The 25,743-nt window shown below is 47.5% G+C and overlaps 1 protein-coding gene across 1 annotated transcript in view; it reads right to left on the bottom strand.

Annotated features, from left to right (window-relative positions):
• CABLES1 (Cdk5 and Abl enzyme substrate 1) overlaps positions 1 to 25,743 on the bottom strand; it is a 113,492-nt gene that overhangs the window by 17,196 nt on the left and 70,553 nt on the right. Inside the window, exons 4-7 of the mRNA XM_047087043.1 lie at positions 25,001 to 25,078; positions 6,092 to 6,188; positions 4,641 to 4,797; positions 3,395 to 3,498 (exon numbers count right to left, since the gene is read on the bottom strand). Coding sequence (XP_046942999.1) covers positions 3,395 to 3,498; positions 4,641 to 4,797; positions 6,092 to 6,188; positions 25,001 to 25,078 — 436 coding nt within the window. The remainder of the gene's footprint in view (positions 1 to 3,394; positions 3,499 to 4,640; positions 4,798 to 6,091; positions 6,189 to 25,000; positions 25,079 to 25,743) is intronic.

Consider the following 25,743-nt stretch of genomic DNA (forward strand, 5'->3'; position numbering starts at 1 on the left):
AGGAAAGCTCTAAGGCTGGGTTTCTCTACACAGAGGGCCTCACACCCACCTACAGGCCAAGATGTGCCTCAGACCCTCAATGAAGGTTTTCAACAGCCTGGGTCAAGTAACCCTATACCTCTGTCTACCCTGGTAGCCAGAGCCTATTACAAGCACAGTTCCCTGTGCCCGGGGTCGAGTAGGTATGGAACGTCTGTCAGGATCATCATTCTATGGGCCTGCCTTCTCCACCTGTGCGTGTGTGGGAGTATACATGTATGTGCATGTGCGTAGAGGGAAGGACAGTGACTTTTACTGTTAAAAATCTTGATTTTATACACTCGCTCTCTTCCACCCCTTCTACATGACAGTCTTGTGCATAGGCCCCTCCCACCAAGGCCTGGCAAGGCTGCTCCTTCTTACCCCTCACACTCCCCTTCAATGCTATGTCCTCAGGGGAGCCTTCCTGCAGGCTGGCCTCCAACCTCCACCCCCCCAACCCTGCCCCCATCATCTCCTAACCACTTTTCTTCACCCTCCTCCTGACTGCAGTGACTTGTCTACTTGTTCACTGTCTGACTTCCCCACCCACTAGAAGGTTGACGAAAACACTATGTAAGGGAGAACCTGGCCTGACACATAGTAGGGCCTCAGTCAGTATTGGCTGAATGGACAAATTCTATGAGTTCAAGCAAACCAACATGAATCAAAAACAAAACGCTCGCACTTACTCGTGCAAGTTCGCTGCATGTGAAACAGCTCTATTCCATGCCTGCTTCTAAACAGGAAGTTTCCTGGGAGCCAGTCTGAGGCTCTTTGTAACACATGACATGCACATCAGTGATAGAGGACTATGCTGGAAAGCAAATGCCCCACATTTTATCAAAGTACCAATATCTGTGGCCAGAGTAGGAGACGTACATCTTATGGAGCTGACTAGGAAATGCGGCTCACAAGCAATTTTGTTCTCTAAAACGTGTACTGTTACAGGAAGCACAGGCTGTAGATTCAACGTGGTGAAATGAAAAATGAGCCAGTTGGGAACATAAAACAAGGAGGATAGGACGTATATGCTGACTTGGCGAATCATCTGGCACACCGTCCAAGGACGAAAAATCATTTGTGTGCACAGGCACGCAAATGTAGACTGTGGCCCAGAACCTTAAAGCTCACAGTGAAATCATTTAAAGAAAAGAAGATGTAGTACCAGCCTGACACCAGGCCTGTAGAAGGAAAGGTCAATGTTATCACCAGACAGAACATGATCTAGAGAAGAGCTTCCTACCAAACCCCAAGGTCAATCAAAAATAGTGCCCCCCTCTTATTCTCTTGGTTACCTAGAAATCTGGTAACCTGTTGGCCCAAAGAACTATTTTCATGCCCTACCCCAAGGTCAGCAGTTCTGCCACTGACTGCTGAGGGACATGGGGGTCACGGGCCAAGTGAGAAGAGGACCAAGCCAGGAGTTCTAGCCTCGGGCCCCACTTCCTGTCTGGCAACTATGACAGCCTCACTCAAACTCCCCGAACCACAGTTTCCAGCCCCGTCACTTAGTGAATAAAAAGCAGTGAACATAAAGAATCTTAGTCTTACACAAGCCATGACATTTCAGTTGCTCCCTCCTTAACATTAGGGCGATGATTCTGATAATTTATTACACACTTGTGGGCTAGCTTACATGAATAAACTCTGGCTTTGTGAAAGAAGTAAATCATCTTTTTTTTTTTTTTTAAGTTTATTTTTAGAAAGAAAGAGCGTGAGCATGGGGGAGGAGCAGAAATAGAGAAGAGAGAATCCCAAGGAGGCTCTGCGCTCTAAGCACAGAGCCAACATGGGGCTCTATCCCATGAACCGTGAGATCGTGATCTGAGCCGAAATCAAGAGTCAGATGCTCAACCAACTGAACATCCAGGTGCCCCAAGTAGTATATAATCTTAACAGGTCATAGAGTGGAATAAAAATTACACATGGCTCTGGTCTTGCTTTCTGTGTTTAGGAGGTGGGGGAAGAGGATGGGAGAGTAAGAAACGGGCAATTTTTTTTTTTTTTAATTTTTCAACGTTTATTTATTTTTGGGACAGAGAGAGACAGAGCATGAACGGGGGAGAGGCAGAGAGAGACGGAGACACAGAATCGGAAACAGGCTCCAGGCTCTGAGCCATCAGCCCAGAGCCCGACGCGGGGCTCGAACTCATGGACCGCGAGATCGTGACCTGGCTGAAGTCGGACGCTTAACCGACTGCGCCACCCAGGCGCCCCAGAAACGGGCAATTTTAAACTAAGTACCTCTGGTAATTCATTCAGACTCAGCACAGCGTATTAGAATAGGATATATGCTGGAAAGCCACCGGCAAGGTCCCGAGTTCTGCCTGCTGTTCCTCTGATGTCAGCCACTTGCCAAATGTTCAGGGGAGAAGGAGAGGCTGGAGCGTGGAATGCCACTGCTGAGAACTCTCAGCTCAGAGCGCGTGTGCAGGGGCTCGTTCAGTAAATGGGCTCCTGGCCCTTGCTTTTACAGACACATGAGCCCAAAACAGAAGAAGGACCCTCTGCTCCCTCCCAAAGTTAAGGCCGTGGAGAGCGACAAGGGTGGTGGAGGAACAAGGGAACCAGAGCCGGGTGTTGTGAACTGTGCCCGCCCCATCTGGGCCCATCAGGGAGGCAGCAGGGGCATTCCGGGTCAGTGCTCTCCCACCCAATGTGTGTGGCAGGCCTGGCGTGGCAGGTTTCCCACAAGCTCAGCTCTCTCCTCCTCCCACAGCTGCCCAGGATCTGCCGGCCGCTGAGCTGGGGCAAGTCCGCCCCAAGAAAGGACACACGACCCCATCAGGCCCCACTGGTGTCTGGAGAAACGGCAGCCCAAGTGGTGGGAAATGGTGGTCAGCCAAAAGCAGAAACCGAAATTACACAAAGGGAAAAACAGGAAGAGTCCATGAAGTAAAAATGGCAGGGGAAGATTTTGCATTTAACGCCCACATCGTCCTACCTTCACTCTCCCAGGAGATAATTCTGTCATCGGGAGCCCAGTGCCAAACGTTTGCTCGGAGTGCACATGGAGACCTCCAGTCACCATCGATCTCCAGACAAAGCTGAGCTTGATGGGCCCGGTCCTCCCCTAGCGGGGCCTACGAATGTATAAGCTCAGTTGTGTCCCCTCAGAGGTGAGGTCCCCAGCACCGAGCTGGGGGCCAAAGTGGTGTACACAGGCCAGGTGACCAGCCCGTGCTGGTCCTTCCGTAAGCAGCTCACACTGCTTGAGGGGAGACCTCAAGAAGCTTCCCTGGCCAACCAGCGTTTGAACAAGCCCCCCTACCCCAGAGAGCAGCCATCTGTTAGGGTGAGAATACCACCTCCAAGCTACTCCTCAGAGGCAGAGGGGGTGAGCAAAACGGACTGTTTCTCCCCCGCTACTCACCATGTATGAAGGAAAGATCAGAACTCGCTTGTGCTTGCCACAAGGCCACTGGGGGTCATCCAGGAGATTTGGGTCATAGTCCGTGAAGTCTCCCAGGTCACTACCTAAGGATCACACACAAAATGATCAATAGGGGCCCCAGACTCTCAGAAGCAGAGGTGGGGTACAGGGGGAGTGCAAACGCCCAGTACAAAGTTACACCGATGCAAGGCTGGCCTCAGGCCATTTAGCCCAGAGTCACATCGCACACTCTGACCCGCAGGAGACGTCTCTGCATGCCAATGAGCTGTATCCCCTGCAAAAGGGTTCACCAAATACTTAAAATTCCATTGTGACAGGTTTTCCACCTTAGAAAATTATGTATGAATCTCCCTGACCTGGGAGAGCACAAAACCTCAATGGGCGTGAAAGATACAGCAAACAATGAGATCACAAAATGTGGCACTAAAAAAATGCATTTGCTAAACCTGCAGATCAAATTGGTAACTCCAGTGGTGCCATGTGAGCAGCACATTTGTGGTGTGAGCGCCTCCAGGCAGGCCACCATGTCTGTACAAACACAGACAAGAGCAGGCGCCAGTGCAAACAGCTGTACGTGGCCAGAGTCGGTGGATACACCAGGACAGTATGGCCAAGCTCAGCACCTGGGCAGGCCTGAGGAACTTCCGGCTCACCTGGAGTTTCTCCAAGAGTGGAAATAATACTGCCTCATACAGTTTTCTCCCTTGTTCACTTCTTACGGAGGTGTGGAGGCCAAGCTGGAAGCAAGCAAGCCTTCCTTCACAGGCCATGTTAGTTCACCCACCACGAGACTCATAAAGTTCTCACACCTGATCCTGTGTTTCTGGCCCATTAATTGAAAAAGCCAAATCTGAACACTGTGAAAATATAGGCAAGAACCAGGTTGAGATAAGTTGGTAGATTATCTCTGAGTGGTAGAGAGAGGCTGAAGGGAGCGGGGTGGGTCCAGCCATATCTGCACGATACAGCATATGGCATTTCTCCTTGTGGGAGCTTGAGAGTCAGTGGCTGAAATATCTCAATGGTGGGGTCCCCCTATGGCCTGGCTGCATGGCCACACGCATGGCCTAAAATCGGGCTTGCCCAAAAGTCATGTCACCCGTGGGATGAGCTCACGCTCCAGAGGCATGCTTCCTCCAGTCTGTACACAGAGAGACCCACGCACACTGTGCACCGAGGCACCTTCCACCATGCGCTGCCCGGGGCCAGCCCGGCCCAAGGTTACCTGTGTCGAGGCTCCCCTGGGTGCTGCTTGCGCGTCCTATGGAGAGGCTGCGGTGGCTCAGGTTACGGAACTGGGAGAAGGAGGAGGTGGAGTCTATGGTATTTCTCCGGGCTCCGAAGGCATTTGTGGGTAACAGAAACTGGGTGTAAGAAACAGTCTAAAAGGTGAAGATAAAAATCGACAAAATGGATTATTCCCAGACAATGTTAGGTTTGCATCCTGACCAAGCTAAGTTATCACACCAAGTTCACATCCATATTCTTAGCTCTGCCCAAGGAGACCTGAAATCTGTTTTTGGCATTTATTGGTGCCAAAACCTAAACTCAACTGACTTAAGGCTAGGTAAAAGTTTAAATTTACTGTACTTTGGGTGAATGCTCATGTCCTATAACAGAAATATTAGTGTTTGGTAACCATCCCAGAAGCTGTTGGGATGTTGTGTAATACAGGAGGCACATACCACACATGGCTGTTTTTTTCTGAACAGCACACGAGTTTTAATGACCCACCAAGTACGGAATTCCAAAACACGTCAGGCTCCAAGAGTCTCTGATAAAAGGGCTGTGGCCTCCTGCATGTTTTTTTGGCAGATGCGATCTCTGATGCTTGTTTCTAGCTCACCTCTCTCATTCCCAGGTGAGCACTCAAACTTCAGGAATGGAGATGGAACAAGTGTTTTTTTGTTTCACCTGCTTGGAAAAGTGCACCTCATGCACGCCTACTTGTGGCTCGGGGCTGATGCCGTCTGGGCACAGTGGGGACCAGTTGTTCCGGGAGAGGGGCTGTGGGAGGTCACGTGCTGCCCCAGCAGCTTCAGCTACCCTGAGATAGCTTCCCCAAATACTTGCACTGTCTCCACAAACAGGCTTTTGAAGCGCTTACAAAGACCACCTGGATCGAGCACCAAAAGGTCAACTTCATCTTTCAACCTTCACTCCTCAGGCTTCCACCCAGCAGCTCACTCACTGGGTCGTGGACAGGGAGGAATGCGACAGCCTTCCTGCTAGGTGCTCACTATGGTTGACAGACTCAGCTTCTCAGGACCACAGGAAGCCCTCTTCCCCCCCCCCCCCCCCCCGCAAACTTTCTAGTAGCAAGAATGCTGCTGGCTGACAGCATCAGTTAATGCATGTTCAAACCACCCGTCACTCCATTCCAGAAGAGGCACAGGTGTGCTTGTCTGAGACAGTGGTCAGTATCATGGATTCCATCATAAACTGTGCTGGAGGAGAAATACATGTGCTATTTCATCACTGGCTCGGGGGTGGGGGGAGGCAGGGTTCCACATGCACGCTAGGGGAACAGGGATGGGCTGGCATCACCCACCAGGAAGGGGCCCCAGACTCGGCTCCTCCACCACGAGCAAGGGTCCCGGTCTGTCACGCTGCCTCTGCTTCCCAACCCTGGGGGTGTCGGCACAAACCTGCTGGGTGGAAGCCAGAAAGCCTTACCTTCCCATCAGCTCCCAGCTCCACGCCTTCAAGGCCAATGATCTCTTTCAAGCTCACGGCACCTGTTGACTGTTTCCCTCCATCCAACTTCAAATCCCTGGGGAGGACAAGCCCAAGAAAAAATGCTTTGGTGTGTACCCAAAAGAGCCATGATGATGTTTACTATACACGACACCACAGTCACACTGACAAAAATGACCAAGCAGTCCCTGGCCAACAGCATGTCCCTTTGTCCTGCCTCTGAGGCCCATTAGCAATACTGAGGACAGTTCTACCTTGGTTCATCCACTTTGACATAAATGAAATCCAATCAAACAGAAAGCCTGAAGATGAAAGTCAGTTTCAGAAGCTGATGGACCACTGATGTCCCTCTCTGCTGCACAAGGCCCCTTTGCTGAGAGTCATCTTACCGGAAGCTAGACAGCAATCTCTGGGTATGGTGGGACAATGGTTCTCTTGGGCTCCCGCTGCTGGATTCATTTTAAAGCTGGGGGAGACCTCCTCTCCTTGCCACCCCCTTTTTTAGATGGGAGTTAATAAATTCGTGTCTAAACAGTTCTCATTATTACTGCATTAATGAAGGAATTAATGCCACCATAGTCACCCTAGCTATCTCACCAAGGGACCTAGGAAGTGAGTATTTTTCTGTAAAAGAATAATCTCCAGTATTAACAACAAGCATTTATACAGCACTTCACAATTTACCAAGACTTCCACACACCATCTTTCATTCTTTAAAATGATATTATAAGGTATTGTTACGATCTTATTTTATAGATGAGAAAGACGAAGCCCACAGTAGGTTAAGTAGCTTGCCAAGACACAAGATAGTATGTTGTAGAGACTGGTTTTGCATCCAATGTTGTTTCCAGTACATCACATTGCCTAAAAGATGCGAGACAAGCTGGCTGTGGTTATGCTCAGGCGTTAACTGCTCACATTGTCAAGGTCCGTCCCCCTCCTTACAGTAGTCCTCAGACTTGGCTGCAGATTAGAATCACCTGGAGTTCTCTGACCAACTACCACTGCCTGGCTCCCGTCCACAGACATTCTGTTTCAGTTGGAATGGGGTGCAACCTGGGTATCAGTTTTAAACACTTCCCACGGGATTCTAAAACACAGCCACATTTGGGAAGGACTTCCAGTTTCTGTGTCTATGGTGCTTGTTATACACAGCCACCTCAGGCTGGTAGTGTTCTTGCTGTGTGGCCTGGAGAGAAGCACCATATTCAGGGGCTGTCTTCCACAAACTAAGCAAGAGAAAAATGTTAAAGGCAAGACTCTCCAGGCCAAAGATCAAGAAATCAAAGAAAAAGAGAGGGAGCCGGGTGAGTGAGGGGAAGAGAGACAAGAGACATCCCCTTCTGTGAAGGAAAACAGGCATTTTCTGATTTAGCTGAGCAATCACTAGCTCTAAAACCCTACCTTATAATGAAAGAGTGATTAACAGCTGTAAAAGAAAGAGCCCAAATTTGCATCAAATATTGCATTTTTTAAATATTGCGGGGTACCTGGGTGGTTCAGTCAGTTGGGTGTCTGACTTTGGCTCAGGTCGTGATCTCACGGTTCGTGCATTCGAGCCCCACATCGGTCTCTGTGCTGACAGCTCAGAGCCTGGAGCCTGCTTTGGATTCTCTCTGACCCTCCCCTGCTCGTGTTCTGTCTCTCTCTTTCTCTCACAGAAATAAACATTGGGGGAAAAAATTTATATATATATATATATATATATATATATATATATATATATATGAATAAAAGGTACTCTCCTTGGGATGCCATGGTATTGCCATGTTCAAAACTCTCTGGAGCCCCTTTGGAAATTGATAAAGTCTTACAAAAAAAAAAAAAAAGGCAAATAACCAACTTTCCCAATCTTCAAGCTTTATACTTATATATATTTTTGCTCTGAACACTGTTGCTTGAATCAGAATGCCCCCTCCCACCCTCATACCCTACTAACCAGATTTGACTGTAAATCACTTCGGGTAATTTCAGACCTCAAACTCACCCCTTAGGGATGGTGCAGAATTAGGACATTAACATCCAGAACTGTAAACACTTTGTCATCATCCCGTCCTGAGCTCCAAAAATATTCTGAGCAATGGGAGTCCTTTCGGGATGTGCCTACCTTTTCCCAGGGGCACCTTCTCTGCGGGGGGGAACATGCTCACTGAGGGTCAAGGCGTCCAGGATGATTTAAGTCACATCACTTTATAAACATGCCGAGCGAACAGTGACCTGCATTCTAGTCTCTGACCTCAAATCGGCAGCTGGAAGGACCAAGCAAGCAGGTGGAAGCAGAGTGGGGCTCAGCGAGGCCACCAGGACCTTGGGATGGCACACGCCAGAGACCACCTGCCCTTCCGCCCTGCCTCCTACGTGAGCCATCCAGGCTGTCTCTCAGGCTTCCTGAAGCGATGGACAGAGATGATGCCTGCACTAACAAAAGGAAACGCCTACAGAGCAAGAACCTGAACCAGGCAACAAGGCAAAAGTAGCCATGGTGGGCAAGGAGAAGGGATGGCTGCGGCAGCCCAGGAGGCAAGTGGGTACAAAGACAGCAGCGCCTTGTGTCTTATTAAAGGACCTACAGCTCGCTTCCGGGACTTCCTTCTTGCCCAAAGCACAACCCAGCAAGCACGTGCCTCAAATTCCCAACTCCCAAACAACTGTTTCCTTGTTTCTATTTTGCCAGACAGAGAATGTTATTTAGGGCTGAAACTAATTTAAAAGCAGGGCCTATCTTTATGGGGTGAGAAAACAGAAAGAAATGAGGATGACAAAACATGCCCATTTTAAGAGTGCTCTGGCTGCAGGCAGGGACAGAGGCTCATTCCATGATTGTATCCTGTCTACACCATGTCTGATGTGTAGTATTGACTTAAGAAGCCAGGCAGTCTGGCTCTTTGCTGCCTTACCAGTGCTCATTTATACAGATGGCATGGGACATGGGTGTCTATCATGTCCCTTAACATCAGTCTCAATTTGCTCACAGGCTCCTGATTCCCTGGACAGCCTTGCCTTTGCCAGCGGGCCCCCTCCTTGCTGTACGTACACATCCCAGTTCACAGAATCAAACCAGCCACGCTCAAACCACACTCCCCCTGCTGATGCCACCCCCAAGGGAAATGGAGCTATAACACACATTAAATTTTATGTGCTCACATAAAATCCAAGATTCCTCTTAGGAGATAAATCCCAAAACCCATTTAAAGATTTAAACAGGGGTTCTTAGACCCGGTGATTATTCCAATACCTCAGGACACTCTGGACAACATGGGAGAGAGAGGGCAACAGGCAAAGCCCCACCACACCTAGCCACAGGAACCCATCTCTAGAGAGTGTGTGAGTCTGCTCACCATAGCCATCCCTGCCCACCACCCTTCGCTTGTTACCATTCTCCTTTGTCAATAACCAAAGCCAAGCAGAGTCGGAAAAAAGTCAGGAGAGTAGTAGATCCAACCTCAACTGTTCCTAGAAAAAACACACATTACTCACTGTAGACCAGCTCTGCCCAATAGCACTTCCTACAGTGAGGGAAACATCCTGTCTGCGTGGTCTGATGCGGTAGCCACTAGCTCTCTGTGGCAACTGGGTGCTTGAAGTGTGATGAGTTGACTGAGGAACTGAACTGTTTATTTTAGTTAATTTAAATTCAAATAGCTAGCAAGGGAACATGGCTAGCAGCTCCAGTACTGGACCAAGTAAGCCTTCCCACAAGTGGCCTGGCCACTGCCTCAGGATGTTTACTTCCCAGGCCCCAGCTCACTGAGGAGAGATGGTGTCAGGTGTCCCAGAAGGGGTGGGAAAGAGGCGGGACCCTGCAGATGGGAGCCAGCACAGGATTACCCTCAGTGGGGAGGGAAAGGATTATGGGACCCAAGTTCAAAGGGGACCCACACCCTGCACTCCAGCACCTTGGGAACTGGGCTCCTGGCTGTGATCAGATGCACATTATATGTGGGGCACACAGCAGCACATCCTTTTGCCTCGAAGGCCACGGGGACGGGGTGATAAGGGTTTCAGCGACACCAAGCACATTTGCGAACAATGAGCAGCGGTGCTCCCCAAATCCGAGGCATTACAAAAGACTCTAGGTCCTTTGCACATCCTGGTGGGGAGAAAGGAGGATGCCCAGTGATAATTATGTTTTAATTTCCTTTCAGCCTTGGGGTGTGGGGGATGGGCTAATTGTTCATATTAAGATTTTTTTTTTTTTTTTAAAGAAGAAATGAGGCATTTCCTGCACACCACATCTGGTACACTCCTATCTGCTCCATTTGAACTTCAAAACTTCACCCACATGGTAATAAATATCACAACCGCTCCAGAAAATTGATAGCTTCACGGCAGCGGTTGAGGGCATGCTTTCCCATTTTTTCTGGCTCAGGTTCAAGATGAGGTTGTCGCTAACTTCAGGACTGCCACTTTGGTGGAACTGAATTAGAAGCACACTCGTGCACACATCTGCTTGCATAGTGGCATGTCCATGGAACATGACATCCACATCTCGTGTAAGCGATTTCAATATGTTGGTTTCTTTTACTGGCTTTTGAATTTCTATATAGTAAGACTCGTGGCAACTGACAAAAGACGGCTTTCACAAAGAGGCTGACAAACTTCTCTAGGTTCCTTAGCTAAGTGCTCTCGTAAGAGTTGCTGAAATCTTGCATTAACATGAGCCATACAAAAATGCTGTTGCTTGCCCGTTTTGACCTACATACATAGCGATTTCACATCGTGCCACCTAATTTACAGACAAAGTAACTGCTCAGGACTCACATGTGAGTGTGAAGCAAATGAGAGACCTATGACCCAGGAAGCCCCACTGTTTGGGGAGCCAGGAAGAGTTGCCTTTCTGTAAAAGGAACTCTGAACAGTGTTGTTGGTTCATCCAAAAAGAATATGTAAAAAACTCCAGTGAAAAAGAATTAGGCAAAAGTCCTAGGGGAGTAGTGATAAAATCTTGATGTTTTCTAAGATCATTGTTCTAAATTCTCATTAAAATGGTGTATGAAAACAGTCTGGCTCAAAAGCCAGCATGAACCCTCCAGTACCAGGAGACAGAACTGAATTAACACGGAGCTGCAGCTGTAAGTAATTAAAAGCAAACTGAAGTTGGACTTTCCAGTTTCTTTGAAAAGCCTAGAAGATTATTTTTCCCAGATACATCCAGAGTCCAAATATTAATTTACTTATGTTCCACCTCCTTCTAAAAATGGAATAGAGACAAGTTCAAATACCCTATATGGATACTATCCAAAATTGTGTGCATTAAGGTTTAAATGCTGTAGCTTGCATTCAGAGATGAATATGGTTAGTTAGGTCATAGGAAAGGATCTCATTTGGACAGACGCACTAACAGAGCCAGCGGTGAGGAACCACGGACAATGCAAGGGTCTGTTTTCTTCTCTTCCACAGGCCTGGGTGACGCTACAGCTCAGACCTACTTAGCTGTAAGAGCTCATTTCTCATCCATTCAAGTTTCTTTTGCAGAGGCTGTAGGCAACAGACAACACTTTGAAAACCCAGCACAAAGGTTTTCTTACAAAGTCTGGCCACTGGGGGTGGATGGGAGGTGGTTTAAGGGGGGACAGGGCAGGGGCTCACAGAAGATGGGGGAGGGGATGAAAACAGAAGATGAAAATGCATTTGGGGAGACAGCCAGGCAACAGTTCTACCCTTCAGCAAGGGGCAGAAATATAGGTTGGTTCTTTGTGGAGTGGAGCCCTATTCTTCACAGGATGGCCCCATAATTCTTTTAATGTAGCTCTCCTCGAAAGTCTATGACTTCGTGGTTGGAAACCCCCTGGACCTGTCTCTGTTTTGGCTCCCACAGCAAAGAGTGGATGAGTGTGATTTTGCAGTTGTGGAATCATCTGGTCAGAGCAGATGGCCAATCTAGATATCCTGGTGCCCAAAGGGGATTACCTAGGTTGTTATTAACCTCACAATGTCCCAAGTCCTGATTTCATCCCGTGTAACAGGTAAAATGATCTCCCATTACCGATGCTCACGAAGCAGTAATGCACGCAACTGATCAAACGAGATTCCTTGTTAGGTAACAAGAAGTTCAAGGTTAAGGCCCTTTCCTAAAGGAGCATGTGATTAGCAAACCAATATTACTCCTAATAAAAAAAGATATGATTTAAATACTTAACACCTGGGAAGTGGAAATGTGTGCATAATCCAATTAACTAGCTTCCAGGGCTTCCAGCTTCCAAGATGGCCCAACCTCCACTTGTGATCGTTTCTCTAATGGCGCTCTAAACTCGAGACCTTGTAATGCCAGACAGAAGCACCACTGGGCACTCGCTCTTTAAGGAACAACAACAGGTTGAACACTTTGATGCACAAATAATTTAAAAACCAATTAAATATTAATAGGATTTCCAGATCCTTTTAAAAAAGAGAGAGATTTGCTGCAGAGAGTAAAGCTTGAAAGCTGGATTAAGAAATACCACTTGTGAGCTAATTTTAATTAAGAGATTATGCATCCGCTGGAACCCTGTGATATAAAAACATTTATCATCTTTTAAGAAATCCTATTTCTCGCCTCTTCAGATAAAATACAGCTGCCATCTTGGATTGAGTCTGCTTACTTGTAGCAGAGCTGAACGTTACACCACCATAGTTTAGAGTCAATGGAACAAAGCCCAGGGCTGACAGGAAAAAGTGAAATCAAAGCAGCTTTTAGTCTACAAGTCCTGCCCCTCACACTCAGCACTTCACCGATAAGCCATCCCCCAAGGGTAACTGGCAGACAATGAAGGGGCCTTAATGTAGCTTACACCAAAATCTTTGTCTAATGGCAGCTCCTATAAACAGCCGGATAACGGCATGATTCATCCATGAGCTCATTCCAGAATATGTCTCTGTGTGGGAATATGGTTGGTGTGAGCAAAGAAACACAATTTGTGAGTGTGTAATTTTCCACAATGAAAAGAGATGTTCTGGGGGAAACTGGGTAGGGAGGAAGGAGGGGGATAGGCCAGAGCCAGGGAGGAGGCTTTTAGGCTTGGAGGCCCTCTCTCAGAAGAAGTGGTTTTGTATGTCACAAAACAATCAACGCTCAGGAAACAGACCCAAGAAGATGACCTCATCTGAAATGTCCCCACGACAAAAGCTAAGGACATAAGCAAATATCACGTGGGCACTGCTATTTTAAAACATGCTCCCAGAGATACCTTGTGCTCCACTGGGAAGCCATTTGCTTTATCACATGGTCTCAGATACATCTGTAGGAGAATCCAGAGATTATCATTCAATCAGGTCTGGTTATATGAATGGGTCCGTTCCTACACACATCATCATCAAGCTGGAATCATCTATTTTGATTATTTTACATAACCCTGAGTCACAAGTTAACTGGATTCACTGCTACCTCCTGATCAGATCTGTACATACAGAAATACCTAATGATGTCTGTCTGTTTCAGGAAATAAAGTGCATCTGGGCATTTGTGTCAGTCCCCATATACAGAGATAGTCCTGGCACTGGCCCCCAATACAATGCCTGTAGTCTCTCACTCACCAATGGATTGTGTTCCAAAGCCTTTGAGTTGGCCGTCTGGAACTTGGAATGTATTTTCCCACGGACATGATGTTACAAATGGAGATTGCCCACACAATGCTCTTTTAGCCTCTAATGTCACCAAACTAGCCCCACAGTAAGAGCAAGAACTCTGGTTGTAGGAGCAACAGGTCAGAGGGTGAAAGAGGGTGAAGAAATAGGAAAAAGCTGTCTCCCTCTTGGTTTCCTCATTTGGGACTAACCTTCAGTGACATTGTAAAGGGGGTCAAGTTTGCATTCTTTCTACCTCTCTCTGTGAACCTCCTTTTCCTTCTCAGGACCCCAGGATCCTTACTCCTAAGCTGTTCCAGTCTTTCACAGTCTCTCCCGCTTTCTACTTCATTTAAAAAAAAATTTTTTTTTAATGTTTATTTTGTGTGAGAGCAGGGGCAGAGAGAGAGAGAGAGAGAGAGAGAGAGAGAGAGAGAGAGAGAGAGAGAGAGAAACACAGAATCCAAAGCAGGCTCCAAGCTCTGAGCTGTCAGCACAGAGCCCGATGCGGGGCTCGAACTCACCAACCGCAAGATCATGACCTGAGCCGAAGTTGGAAGCTTAACCTACTGAGCTGCCCAGGCACCCCTCCTGCTTTCTACTTCTGAACCCATAAATTCCTTTGCAGCTCCTGGCCCCATGGTGATGGCAAAGCAGTCCAGGGGACAGGGCTGGTGGCACAAATGGAGGGGCAGTGGTCTTAGGTAGAGATATGGACGAGTGGTTTATCAAGTGGGGTCTGCCTGCTTGAGAGTCAGGAAACTTGCTTGCAATTCATTTTGTAAGCAAAAGGTTGCCAAGCCAAACCACAGATCCACACGAAAAGAGAAGGCAGTGACTCATGTGGATAAAAGGCAAAAAGACTCAGTCGGGCCTTGGCAAACTGTTGATTGAAAGAAGAAGAGCTGGTTTAGGGCTGGGACTCTTCCCAGAAAATAGTATAATTTACAAGCTTAATCTGAGAAGGGTGTTTACAGCTATGGGAAGGTTTGATGTTACAGTTATAGTGAAAAAGACGCGCAACATCTGTTCCTCTTCTCAGTGACCAGCTTCTGATAGCTTGTTCTGAAAGGTGGGATGTGGCAAAGCTTCTTCCCACCGGGAAGATCAGAACAAAACAATCAGCTCTTCATATTCCATACAAGCACATGCACTAGGGGATAAGAAAGAAAGAAAAAAAAAAGACTGGAAGGAAATAAACCAAAATGTTAATGAAGGTTTTGTTTAGGAGCTAAGGCTCAATAATTTTTACCTTCCTTTTATTTTTTATTTATTTATTTATTTTTTTAATTTTTTTTTTCAACGTTTATTTATTTTTGGGACAGAGAGAGACAGAGCATGAACGGGGGAGGGGCAGAGAGAGAGGGAGACACAGAATCGGAAACAGGCTCCAGGCTCTGAGCCATCAGCCCAGAGCCTGACGCGGGGCTCGAACTCACGGACCGCGAGATCATGACCTGGCTGAAGTCGGACGCTTAACCGACTGCGCCACCCAGGCGCCCCCCTTCCTTTTATTTTTACATACATTCTAGATTTTTAAAAAATAAGCAGTTAACCACCGAGGAAAACAATTTAAAGACCAAATGAAAGCAGATCTGAAGATGAATCCCTTATGTCCGTAGAAACAAAGCGCTGATGAACTCATCACGAATCGGACTGAGATTTGCTGTGTTGGGGCAGATTTAGGAAGAACAATGAAATAGCTCTGTGACTGGACAGAACAGAACCAAAGTGAACATTTAATGAGTATCTACTACAGCCTGGCAAGGTACTCAGAGCTTTCATATGTAATATTTCATTTAATACTCTCAAAACTCTAAAGCTGACATCATAGCCACTTTTACAGATGAGAAAGCCTGGGATCAGCAAAGCAAGTTAATTTGCAGGGACCCAGGATTCTGCCTGACCGCATCTCCATCAAACACAACCTATGCTCCCTGGCTTCAGATGCCCACCGGCACCAAAGGCAGGGATGTTAGATAAGGACTGTGGTTTTCCTAATGGGACCTTGAAGCACAGAGTAAAAGTGAGTGGGATTCTCATTCTCACCTACTCTTCTGGAGTAACTCTGTGGTTAGCTATTTATTGGCATTTTGTGTAAACTTGTATTGGAGGAGCGGTTTCTTCAGCAAAATGTCTGAAAACCACAGGACTGAACAGTCTCCAAGTTCCTTCTAGCTCTGAAGGTACATCTTTGGAGTTTAAGGGTGCTCCTTGCCATTGAATTCTGAGAAAAGGCATTACCTGGTGTCAGGTATCCTTTGGTGAGTTAGCCTGGGGACACCCAGAGAAGAGGCAACGCCCTTATGACCAGAAAGGGCTTCTACACCCTTACAAGTGGTTTTTGCTCACCAAACTCAGCCTGTAGGCCTGCTGTTATGAGTAAAAATCCACCCCTATTCATGATTAACGGAACTCAAATGCAGTTTACCTGAAAGGAGTTAGTGCAGCCTGTAACCAGTCTTCAATCTAAGCATGCCAACAAATCCTGATATCTTCCTAACGCATGCACTTGATTAGACATGGCCATGCTGGTCCCCAGAAAAGGCCGGACAGTGAGGACCAGTGTGTGTGTGTGTGTGTGTGTGTGTGTGTGTGTGTGTGTGCGCACGCGCGCATGTGCGAAAGTGTGGGTGGGTGGTGGGGAGAAGGACCAAGGCAAGAGCTTCACTTTACCTGATATGGAAAGGGGCTCCAGAGACAAGAGGAAGCTCCCCACTGCCTGGGAGTACTGGGCCAGGGAAAACCACCTCCTTCTAACTCTATGCAAAAGTCAAACCAAAGATGTCCTTGGTTTAAGCTTTAAGCAAGAGCAGTAAACACAAAAGGAAAATCACATGTTGATCACGGGCTAGATAAGCAAGCCAGCTAAAAGCCAGGGAACTCTGATGGGGCTTGGGCAGACCAGGTGGGACATCAGCAAAAGGCCCTTGGCATTCTTGGGTTTAATATTCAGAGTGTTGAGTATTTGTGAGCAACTCAAGCAGCACAGCAGGAGTGATCCATGGTGTTGGTGAAGCCAATAAGAACTGCCCAAACTGCGAGGCTACCATGTGGAGCAGTCACCTGGCCGGGTAGGTCAGGTAAGGGAACCTAGTTGGGGCTTAGCACCTGTATCCTGACACCTCTTTTGTCACTGTAGGCTTAGCAACTTTCATTGTGGACGTGATCATCACCTGCAGAAAAGCAGGGCCCAGAGGTCCATGACAGATCATCCTTGTTGGCACCTTCCAGGCCCCTCCTTCTCCTTGCCCATCCAGCACCACCATTTCTATCAAGTTGCCAACAGGGATGGGGTGCCAGGGTGAGGACTCCAGGGAGTACTTGCTCCTGTTGAAGCAGCCAATCTGGCCATCGTTTTTTGGCACAACGATACATTCATAAAATTAGCCACTCTCAAAAGCCCAGAGACACAGTCCTCAGACATACTGTTTTTACTTATTCATTCAACAATTACAGAGTGTCTACTATGCACACTGAAGTGCTAGAGAGGCCTTGAGAACTAAGACACAACCCACACCTTCAAGCAGGATGAGGACAAATTACAAAGGAGTTAAAATATATTTGTTAAGTGCTATGACAGGCCTATAGGTACCATGGAACACAAGTGGGCTCTCAGCAGGGCTTTGAGATGGGGCATTAGGAAGACCGTGAGGGTGGCCTGAGAAAGCTGCCCGGAGGGGAGATCTGAGTTCCATCTCAGTAAGAAGCTTAAATGGGGTGAGGGGCAGGAAGTCTTTCAAACTTTGCACCAAATATATAAAAGCCCCAAAAGCAAGAAGAACCTGACACGTAGCCAGGCATCTCGCTACGGCCAAGAGAGGCCATGGGAAGAAGGGTTAGACAGGAGAACTGAGGCCAGCCCAAGGCCCTCTATCTGCCGACTAGTCTATAAAATCCTGAGAGGCTTTTAAGCAGGGGTGATAAGCTTTGAGTCAGAAAAATGACAAGTAGACAAGAGTAGAACCGTCCAGGGTGCAAGGGCTCCCACATATCTGACTATGGTTGGGTTTTTCTCAGCTGAATGATAATCACAGATGAAGGCTGGGGTCAGGAGCCAGCAGCGGTGATGGCGAGAACTGAAGGGGTGGGGAAGGGAATGGGAGGCTGGGGCCCAGGGCTGGGAGGCTGCTTCTACCTGCGGGGTGGACATGTATGGAGTCTGATTAGACATGGTCTTCTCATTAAATTGGAAAAAAAAAAACCAAAAAACAAAATGAAGGTGAAACAGACATCTTCAGATAAAAGAAAACTGGAAGCAATGGATCTGTACTACAAGAAATAGTACAGGAAGAGCAATTTCTTCAAGATGAAATGAAAAGATATCCAATGGAAAGTTTAGAACTTTGGGAAAGAAGGAACGCTGGAATGGGTTAAGTATCTGGGTAAATGCAAAGTCTTTTTGGTCCTTTTGCCATTTTCCTCTATCTCTTTACAAATTACATGCCTGTATGAAAACACTGAGAACATCTTCTTTCAGTGAAGCATGTTTGGGTGAGGGGGAGGGACCCCTTACTTCCCTGAGGGTTCCCTCCTGGGGCTGAGACCGGGTTAGGGCTGGAGTCCTTTGGTGGCCTCCACAGGTTCAGTTTGGCCACAGGTGGTTCTTCAGTAAGCCACTACGGCAGAGATCACCGACTGGCCCGCAGTACCCAGGAAGGCCAAACACTCCATTTCCCAGACTCTCGCAGGCAGCAGAGGCTCTATGGAGCAGAAGCCCTCATGTGGAGGCTGGAGGCGGAAATAACTTTGAGTGGGGGTGGGGATCAGAACTTTTGGCAAGTGTAGGTGGAGGCATAAACAGCAGGGTTTTTACAGAAAGAAGCCCAGAGTGTGGCTGCATGTCTGTCCCAGCCGCACTGCCTCCTACTGGGCTGCTCTTGGGTGTTGTTACTGGTTTCTCTGTCTTTCCGGAACATTCTCTGAATGCCCCCTACCCCCAATCCACGGCCTTCCCACAACAGTCAGTGAGGATCCTGTTGTCAGAGTGTACCCCACCCTGCACTCCACCCCTCCGTGCCCATCAGAGCCACTGTGAGTTGATGAGACAGGCAAGACTCTGAATTCTTAAACTAGAAGAGCAGGAACAAAGGACAGTTATTAGGAGCGCTTTGTTTATCTAACAGAGGATTTCCTCAAGTGTTGTATGTGAACAAACTCTGTAAATCAAATGGTATTTTAAGCAATAAAAGAGCTTATTATTAAGAAAGCAAACAAGCTTTTCATTTTTAAAAAGCCTCGTCACCAACCCTTTTGCAAGGACGTGTTTGGTGCTGTGATACAGTCCTCGACTGTAACTACTTAGCATACTTTCTCAAAGAGAGGCATTTTCCACACAGGATATAGACAGGAGGAAGACCCTCACCAGCCCCTAAATTGCTTCGGTGGTGGTGTTTGTGGGGTGACCTGGCCGTGGCTGGGTAGCTACTGGGGAGATGTAAGCAAGTAGCACTCAGGGTCATGACCTAGTGATGCCCACAGACAGCCAGGGTGTCCGCACCATGTCAACACCTGCATTACGTGACCACCCCCACTCTCCACGGGCATTCCTACTCTACAGTGGACGAACACTCAGATGAGGGGAATTATACAGATTATTTTCACCCAAGGCTCCACCCAAAGATGCTGGGGGCTTGGCCTTGGAGGAGCCAGGCTGCAGCATAAACTGGCAACCTCTAAAGCCTTCGGAAGGTCACCACCCACCAGCACGAAGACCACTGCGTCCCCAGGAGGTGGCTCTCCTGTGGCACATACACAGACCTCCACCATCACCCAGATACACACTAGACAGCCAATGTCGCCCACTTGTCACTAGTTCCGGGCCAGCAAGTGCGGCCCCAAGCCACAACAGTGAAGAAAAACACACTTGGCTCTCAGCTGTGTGTCAGTGCTTTGGGACCTGCACCTATGGGGTCTGTCTGCCCCAAAGCAGAGAACACAGCACCTCACGGAGCCTGCAGCCTGTCTGCCCTCCCTCTTACCTCTTGGCACTGCTACTAGGCCAATCTCTTCCCCAACCTTGTAACTGCAAACTGATAACCCCAGAACCCACCTGACAAGGCTGTCGCAAAGATTCAATGAGCAGATGTGTGATGGCACTCAGCACAGTGCCTGGGATACTGGAAGCATGACTTCTGCTTCAGCTCACATTACTTTCTCCATCTTGTTCACACAAATGCTTGACCTTATCAGCTCTTCCTAAGAAAATAGGCTCTTTTCTCAAATACCTTTAGCTATACATCAAAGCAGGGAAAACAGCTTGAAGAGTACGGCAGCTGCTAAATAACCAGGGCAGTCCGCGTTAAGCAGAAGCTCTAAAAATCACAGTGAGTGGTCCTATTGTCAGCTTGGAAGTATAAACCTGGTGGCACGCAAAGTGATCCTAAACATTTCACACCGTTCTCAACCCTGGGCTGATTAAGCCCCTGTCCTTGTAGCCTACACCAGGAAACTATGTACCAAATAAAACCGCAAAGTCACCAGACCTGCACTTTTTTAAAAAATCTCAAATTTAAAAAAAATTGAATGGAGAATTATTCAGAGGGGAACTCCAGAAGCACCTGATCACTAGTGGATGGGAAGTGTGAATGGCACACCTCATTCATAAACTCCTCGTTCAACCAGACTTCCAGCTTCCACATTAGCAAAATCGACAAGGATGACAACGTGTGCAGGACCTTGGAAAGTCTGGTCAAACGTCCATGTTGTACTGAGACCTGGAGCGGCTGAGTGATGGGTCTGTGGCAGTGACATCCCAGGACAGCTCACTTCTGTCCCTACCCCCTTCCCCTTACTACCTAGGTCTAACCACTTAGCTGTTGGTCAGCAACAGGATTCCCACTTGGTTGGGGCTTTACCAAATTCTTTCAACAAGCCAAGCATCACAGAGACTCCCCACCACATCCCCCAAAGTTCCTAAGGGGCCAGACCATCTTCTAACATCCTCGGAAGTCAATGGTGAGGCTGGAATGTCCTTCCCCACTTCTCTAAGACCTCACGTTTCTATGTCTTGATGAAGAGCTGCCAACTCTGGGGAGCATTCCGTGATCCCTCCGTCTGAATTCACTGAACTCCCTCCTCTATGCTCCAGATGCACACTGCTTAGGACTCATTTCGTTGTTTGCTCTTGTGTCTGATGGTCAGTGTCTTTACTACCTTGTGTCTCCTACCGTTAGAGGGTAACGAGGAAAGACACATTTTCCTGTGCACCACTGTATCCCTACTGCTTAGAACAGTGTGCCTGGCAAACAGCATGTTCTGTGAAGGAGTGAATTCTGCTATGCAGCAGGATTGCCTGAATCTCTACCCAGGAGGCAGGCAGGGATGGCAATGTATTGGGAAGGGGAAGGAAACTCACATAACAAACTCTTGGCTTTTTACTGTTGATAGTAGACTCAATGTAAATGTGGATCTTGATAAAGATTTGGGGGAAGTTAAAGCACTCTGTAGCACCTCTTTGTGGCTCCCCAGCTGTCCTGGATTGGTTGTTTACATGTCTGGCTTCCTGGCTCAATAATAAGCTCCTAGAGAGTGGGTCTTCCTCATCCTACACCCTCCCAGCCTCGATCAAGGCCTTGCACCCGCAAGGGGTAGAAAAAATGCATGAGTGAACAAATAAGTAAATGAATAAATGGTAAAACCTCTCCTAAGACTGGCCTGTCTGCTTTGATCAACTGATGTCAAGACCCAAAGTTAAGTGCTCAGTTCAGCTGAAAACCAAGAACAAAGCTTTGGGGTCAGGGTGGGAGGCAGGGCGAGCCAAGATATGAGAGTCAGACTTGGGAAGCTCCAGTGCAGCATGAGAAGCCAGAAAGCAAAACCAGAAAGAGGTAAGGCCATCCTGATAGATGCTTTCCTTGTAAAAGAGGTTCAAGTACACACTGGACGAACTTCTGAGTTTCCTGTTTTTAAAACTTCCTTGTGATGAAGTTGGAGCTGAACATCATCCCTTTTAGCAGTGGGGGTTTACGCGTGTCTGGCATAATCATGCGCCTGTGGCTCAGTCCACGTGCAGAAGCACAAAAGAAATGTGGCGGCTGGAAACCACAAGGTCAGCAGGTTAAGATGGCTGGGGTACAGGGTTCTGGTGCTGCTGGTGCTGCTGGGCATCCACCTCCATGCCCGAGGGGTCCCAGCTCTGAAGCAGCGAGGCCAGGCCAGGTCATCTCTGAAGTTCTTTCCAGCCCTGAAATTCTATGATTTGTGTCCCAGTCACACAGAGTTAACTCTTAGCATAAAAGGAATTTTCCACAGCAGAAAGGTATTAGTTACTACAGGCATGAACTAAAGCACTGTAAAAATATATATGCATATAATTTACTAGCATAAATAATTTTATTATTTGAGCACAGTGGTTTCCCAATAATTAGTGAAAAATAATCCTAAGTTTAAGTGGCATTCACTAATAAGATGTCTGCTCATCGAAAAATTTAAAAAGCAGAATCGCTTCTTCACCTTACCACTAAATGACAGTATTTTGAATGGTGTGCAGAGTTTCTCATGTGAGTATTTAAGTAGAATGTGCTGCAGAAAGAAACAGGCATGGTCTTTTCTGTTAGGTATTGCAATTGATCTGATTATGTGTTTTGTTATAGAAAATTAACCTTACTGCACTTTGGTTTCCTCATCTATAAAGTTTGAAAGAGTTTATTCATATCTAAAATGTAAAAGGTTATGTCCTGTGACCCCACAAACTCACTCTGCTTCTTAATCTGGGCCAACCGGCAGAACAGCTGTATCTGCCAGTAACCCTATGACAGATCTTCCTGAAACATCCAGGGCCTTGTCAGCAGCAGCCAAGGAGACTGCGGCACTGACAGACACCTGTTTCCCAGCACACTAGCTGGGATTTCCTCCAGGTGTTAAAATGGGGGGGGGCACATATTTCCAACAAGGACGTCAAACAGTTTGGGTGATCTCTTCCTGGGTAATTTAAATTTAAATGTGTTCCCATGAGTTCTGCATAAAATGCAATGATCTTCAAAGTAACGACACAGGTAGTAACTTGATATCCCCATTCTACAGAAGAACAAGCAGAGGCTCAGAGACAAGTAATTTGCCCAAGCAAAAAACTATAAGTCTCCCAAGTTCTCCATGCTGACCTCCCACATTCTGTTTAAGAATTTGGAGACCCTGACAAGTGGGCCCCACCTACCTCTTTGTGTGAGGTGCTGTGCTGGACCTTGTGTACTCAGTTGCCCCAGGAGCCTCAGTTAACCCCTGCGAGGCAGTTACCATAAAAGCTCCATTTCAGAGATGGGTTTCTGTGATTATGAAGCCTGTTTTGCCCATTGGCCAGAGTGAGTCAGGGAAAGTCCTAGAGCTGGTCAGAGTTGGGTTCAAATTCCCATTCTGGCCCAAAGTCGATGTTTGAGACTGTAACTCTTAAAGATCAGTGGTCCTATCTATAAAACAGGGTAAGTACTTCGGTACCCTAGTGAGGGGGCCCCAGAATTTGGAAATAAGATCACCATTCCAGAATGAAAACAGGCATGAACAGTTCCAAGATGAAAGCACAGAGAAGCCAGATTATGTTAAAGACACTGAATAAGTTCTCAACCAGGAAGACTTGGCAATCATCTGACTGAGTATCTTTAGCCTTAATTAGAAGTAGTAATTATGTGTGAAATTTCAACGTGCCTTGGTTTAAGTTCCAGGGGGCAGGAACCAGGCACAAGTTTCGCTACGTTTATCCCAGTACCTAGTCACATAGTAAGCACTCAATAAATGAACCAATGCAACATAGCTGAGGGAAGAATACATCAATCAGAAAGGCTAGCAAGGGCAGCCCAGAGAAATAAGGCTAACTCCACAGTGACCATCTAAGCTCGCGGTGAGGGGAAATATTTACACAGCCTTCCACTGCTGATTCAGATCTCCCTGGAAATGTGCTCATAAGCTGGTCACACTGCAGCAATCCGAGCCCTGGGGCCATTACTTGTATAAGAAGTTTAACAAACTTGCCTTCTGGGTCACACATAGGTCCGTGAGCTGGTACAATCTAGTCTCCATGAGGAATAAGCCTGCTCTCAGGTGCAGCCGAACCTGGGACCACAGTAGGTTGGTAAGGTAAAGCAGGCCTCCTCACAAGGTCTCCTGTGGGCAGCCCTGCTGGCCACACCCAGGTGGCCCCTGAACCTCTGAGCCGAAGGATTTGCTGTTACTTTTCCATGAACACCTACTTTTGCAAGGTTGTTGTAAGGATGCAGGGAGTGAAAAGGACTGGCATAAGGTCCTCAATCAATAGTAAGATTACCATTGCTCTTTCAGACACATCTAATAAATGACTGAGTCACAATTCCACGAACAAAATGTGCCACTTTCTGTCCCACGAAGCTTATGGTGTAGAGTACAGACAGAAGTGAACTGAACGGATAGAAGTCTGACAAGTCTATGTAGGAAAGGGAAAGCCATGATGAGCAGGAGCAACCAGCAGAGCTCATGGAAGACAGACTACGGTGAATCTGCCCCAAGGCCACACTGCCCTCCCACAGGGTGGTGGTCATGAGCAGGTAGGGTGTGGTTGTCACAGTGTCTAGAGGGCACTTCCAGCATTTAGTTTATAGAGCCAACATCCCACAAGGCTCCCGCATCCCATGCAGTAAACTGTTCTACCCTACATATCAGCATCTCCCTGACCTCAAACACAATATGCAGTGACAGGTGAGGGACAAAGCAGTCAAGACTCAGAGGAAATGAGCACAGAGTTCGGCATGGGGAATGAGGAGGAGAGGCTCTGCAAGGACAAAGCCTCACTTACCTACTTTTCTTCAGAGCGAAAGGAGGAGCTGGTTGATCTAGAGAAGTAAGCGTTCCTTTGGCCTGTGGTGAATCGCATAGGGCTGTTCCTGGTACCATTTTGCTTTGGTATTTACTCCGGCTTCCTGGTCAGTTCCCAGCCCCAAGCCCAAAATGCAAAGAGGCAGGATGTCCACATGGTTTGTATGATTCCTTACCTCACCTACCTTTCTCCGAAAGTTGACATGGCCCTGAGGAATGGGGTGGGTCCCCATGTTGCTCGTTTTACAGTATTGGAAGAGGTGACAAAATGCACATTTAGAAATAGCAGGCAATATGGAGAGGACTGGCACGGGCGCGCGCGCGCGCGCGCGCACACACACACACACACACACACACACACACACACACACATGCGTGCGCACAAATAACAAGGAAGCTTTCTGGCTGAAAAGAAAGTGGAGCTTTTTTTCTTTCAAGTTTACAAATCCTGAATTTGCAGTGTCAAAGGCAAGGCATGTTCTTTGAATGGGAAGGGTAGCCACATTATGCACAAGGTGTCACAACTTTTCACCCAGAGAACTATAAAGCAAGCATGCATATACATACCCTGCTTGGGCACTGTCACGATAGGGCAGCACTGAAAATATACTACAGAAGGATCTTCTGCCACTGATAAGGACTATTCTAAAAAATAAAAATAAAAAGAACAAACAACAAACAAACAAACTAAATGCAAACACTCTTAAATTAAAAAAAAAAACAAAACCGTAGCAATTAAGCATTCATGGAATTCACAGCAATATTTGCACACTCCTGCCGCCTCCTCTGGCAGATGGTGTTCTGTGCTCCTTGCAAAATGCAACCTCAGCACAGCACAAGTACATGGCTTTCTCCTCATCCGAAGGTTAGCGCGTGTGACACGGGCGAGAGTCTCTAAGGCGCACACACGCATCATTTCTCTGCTGAGAGCTCCTGGCTGGGGGCTGCACGGCAAGACAGAGCAGACAGAGCCACGAGTCTGGGGGCCCAGTGTTGCCAACAGTCATGCCACATTTAAACCACCCTTGTCTAGGGGCGCCTGGGTGGCGCAGTCGGTTAAGCGTCCGACTTCAGCCAGGTCACGATCTTGCGGTCTGTGAGTTCGAGCCCCGCGTCAGGCTCTGGGCTGATGGCTCAGAGCCTGGAGCCTGTTTCCGATTCTGTGTCTCCCTCTCTCTCTGCCCCTCCCCCGTTCATGCTCTGTCTCTCTCTCTCCCAAAAATAAATAAACGTTGAAAAAAAAAAAAAGAATTTTTTTAAACCACCCTTGTCTACTCTGCAGTGAACAATGCAAGAGCACTAGTGCCAGA

This window comes from Lynx rufus, unplaced genomic scaffold (assembly GCF_022079265.1).
Source record: "Lynx rufus isolate CCGP_SWC_20201006 ecotype Redwood Valley unplaced genomic scaffold, mLynRuf1.p SCAF_22, whole genome shotgun sequence".
Taxonomy (NCBI): domain Eukaryota; kingdom Metazoa; phylum Chordata; class Mammalia; order Carnivora; family Felidae; genus Lynx; species Lynx rufus.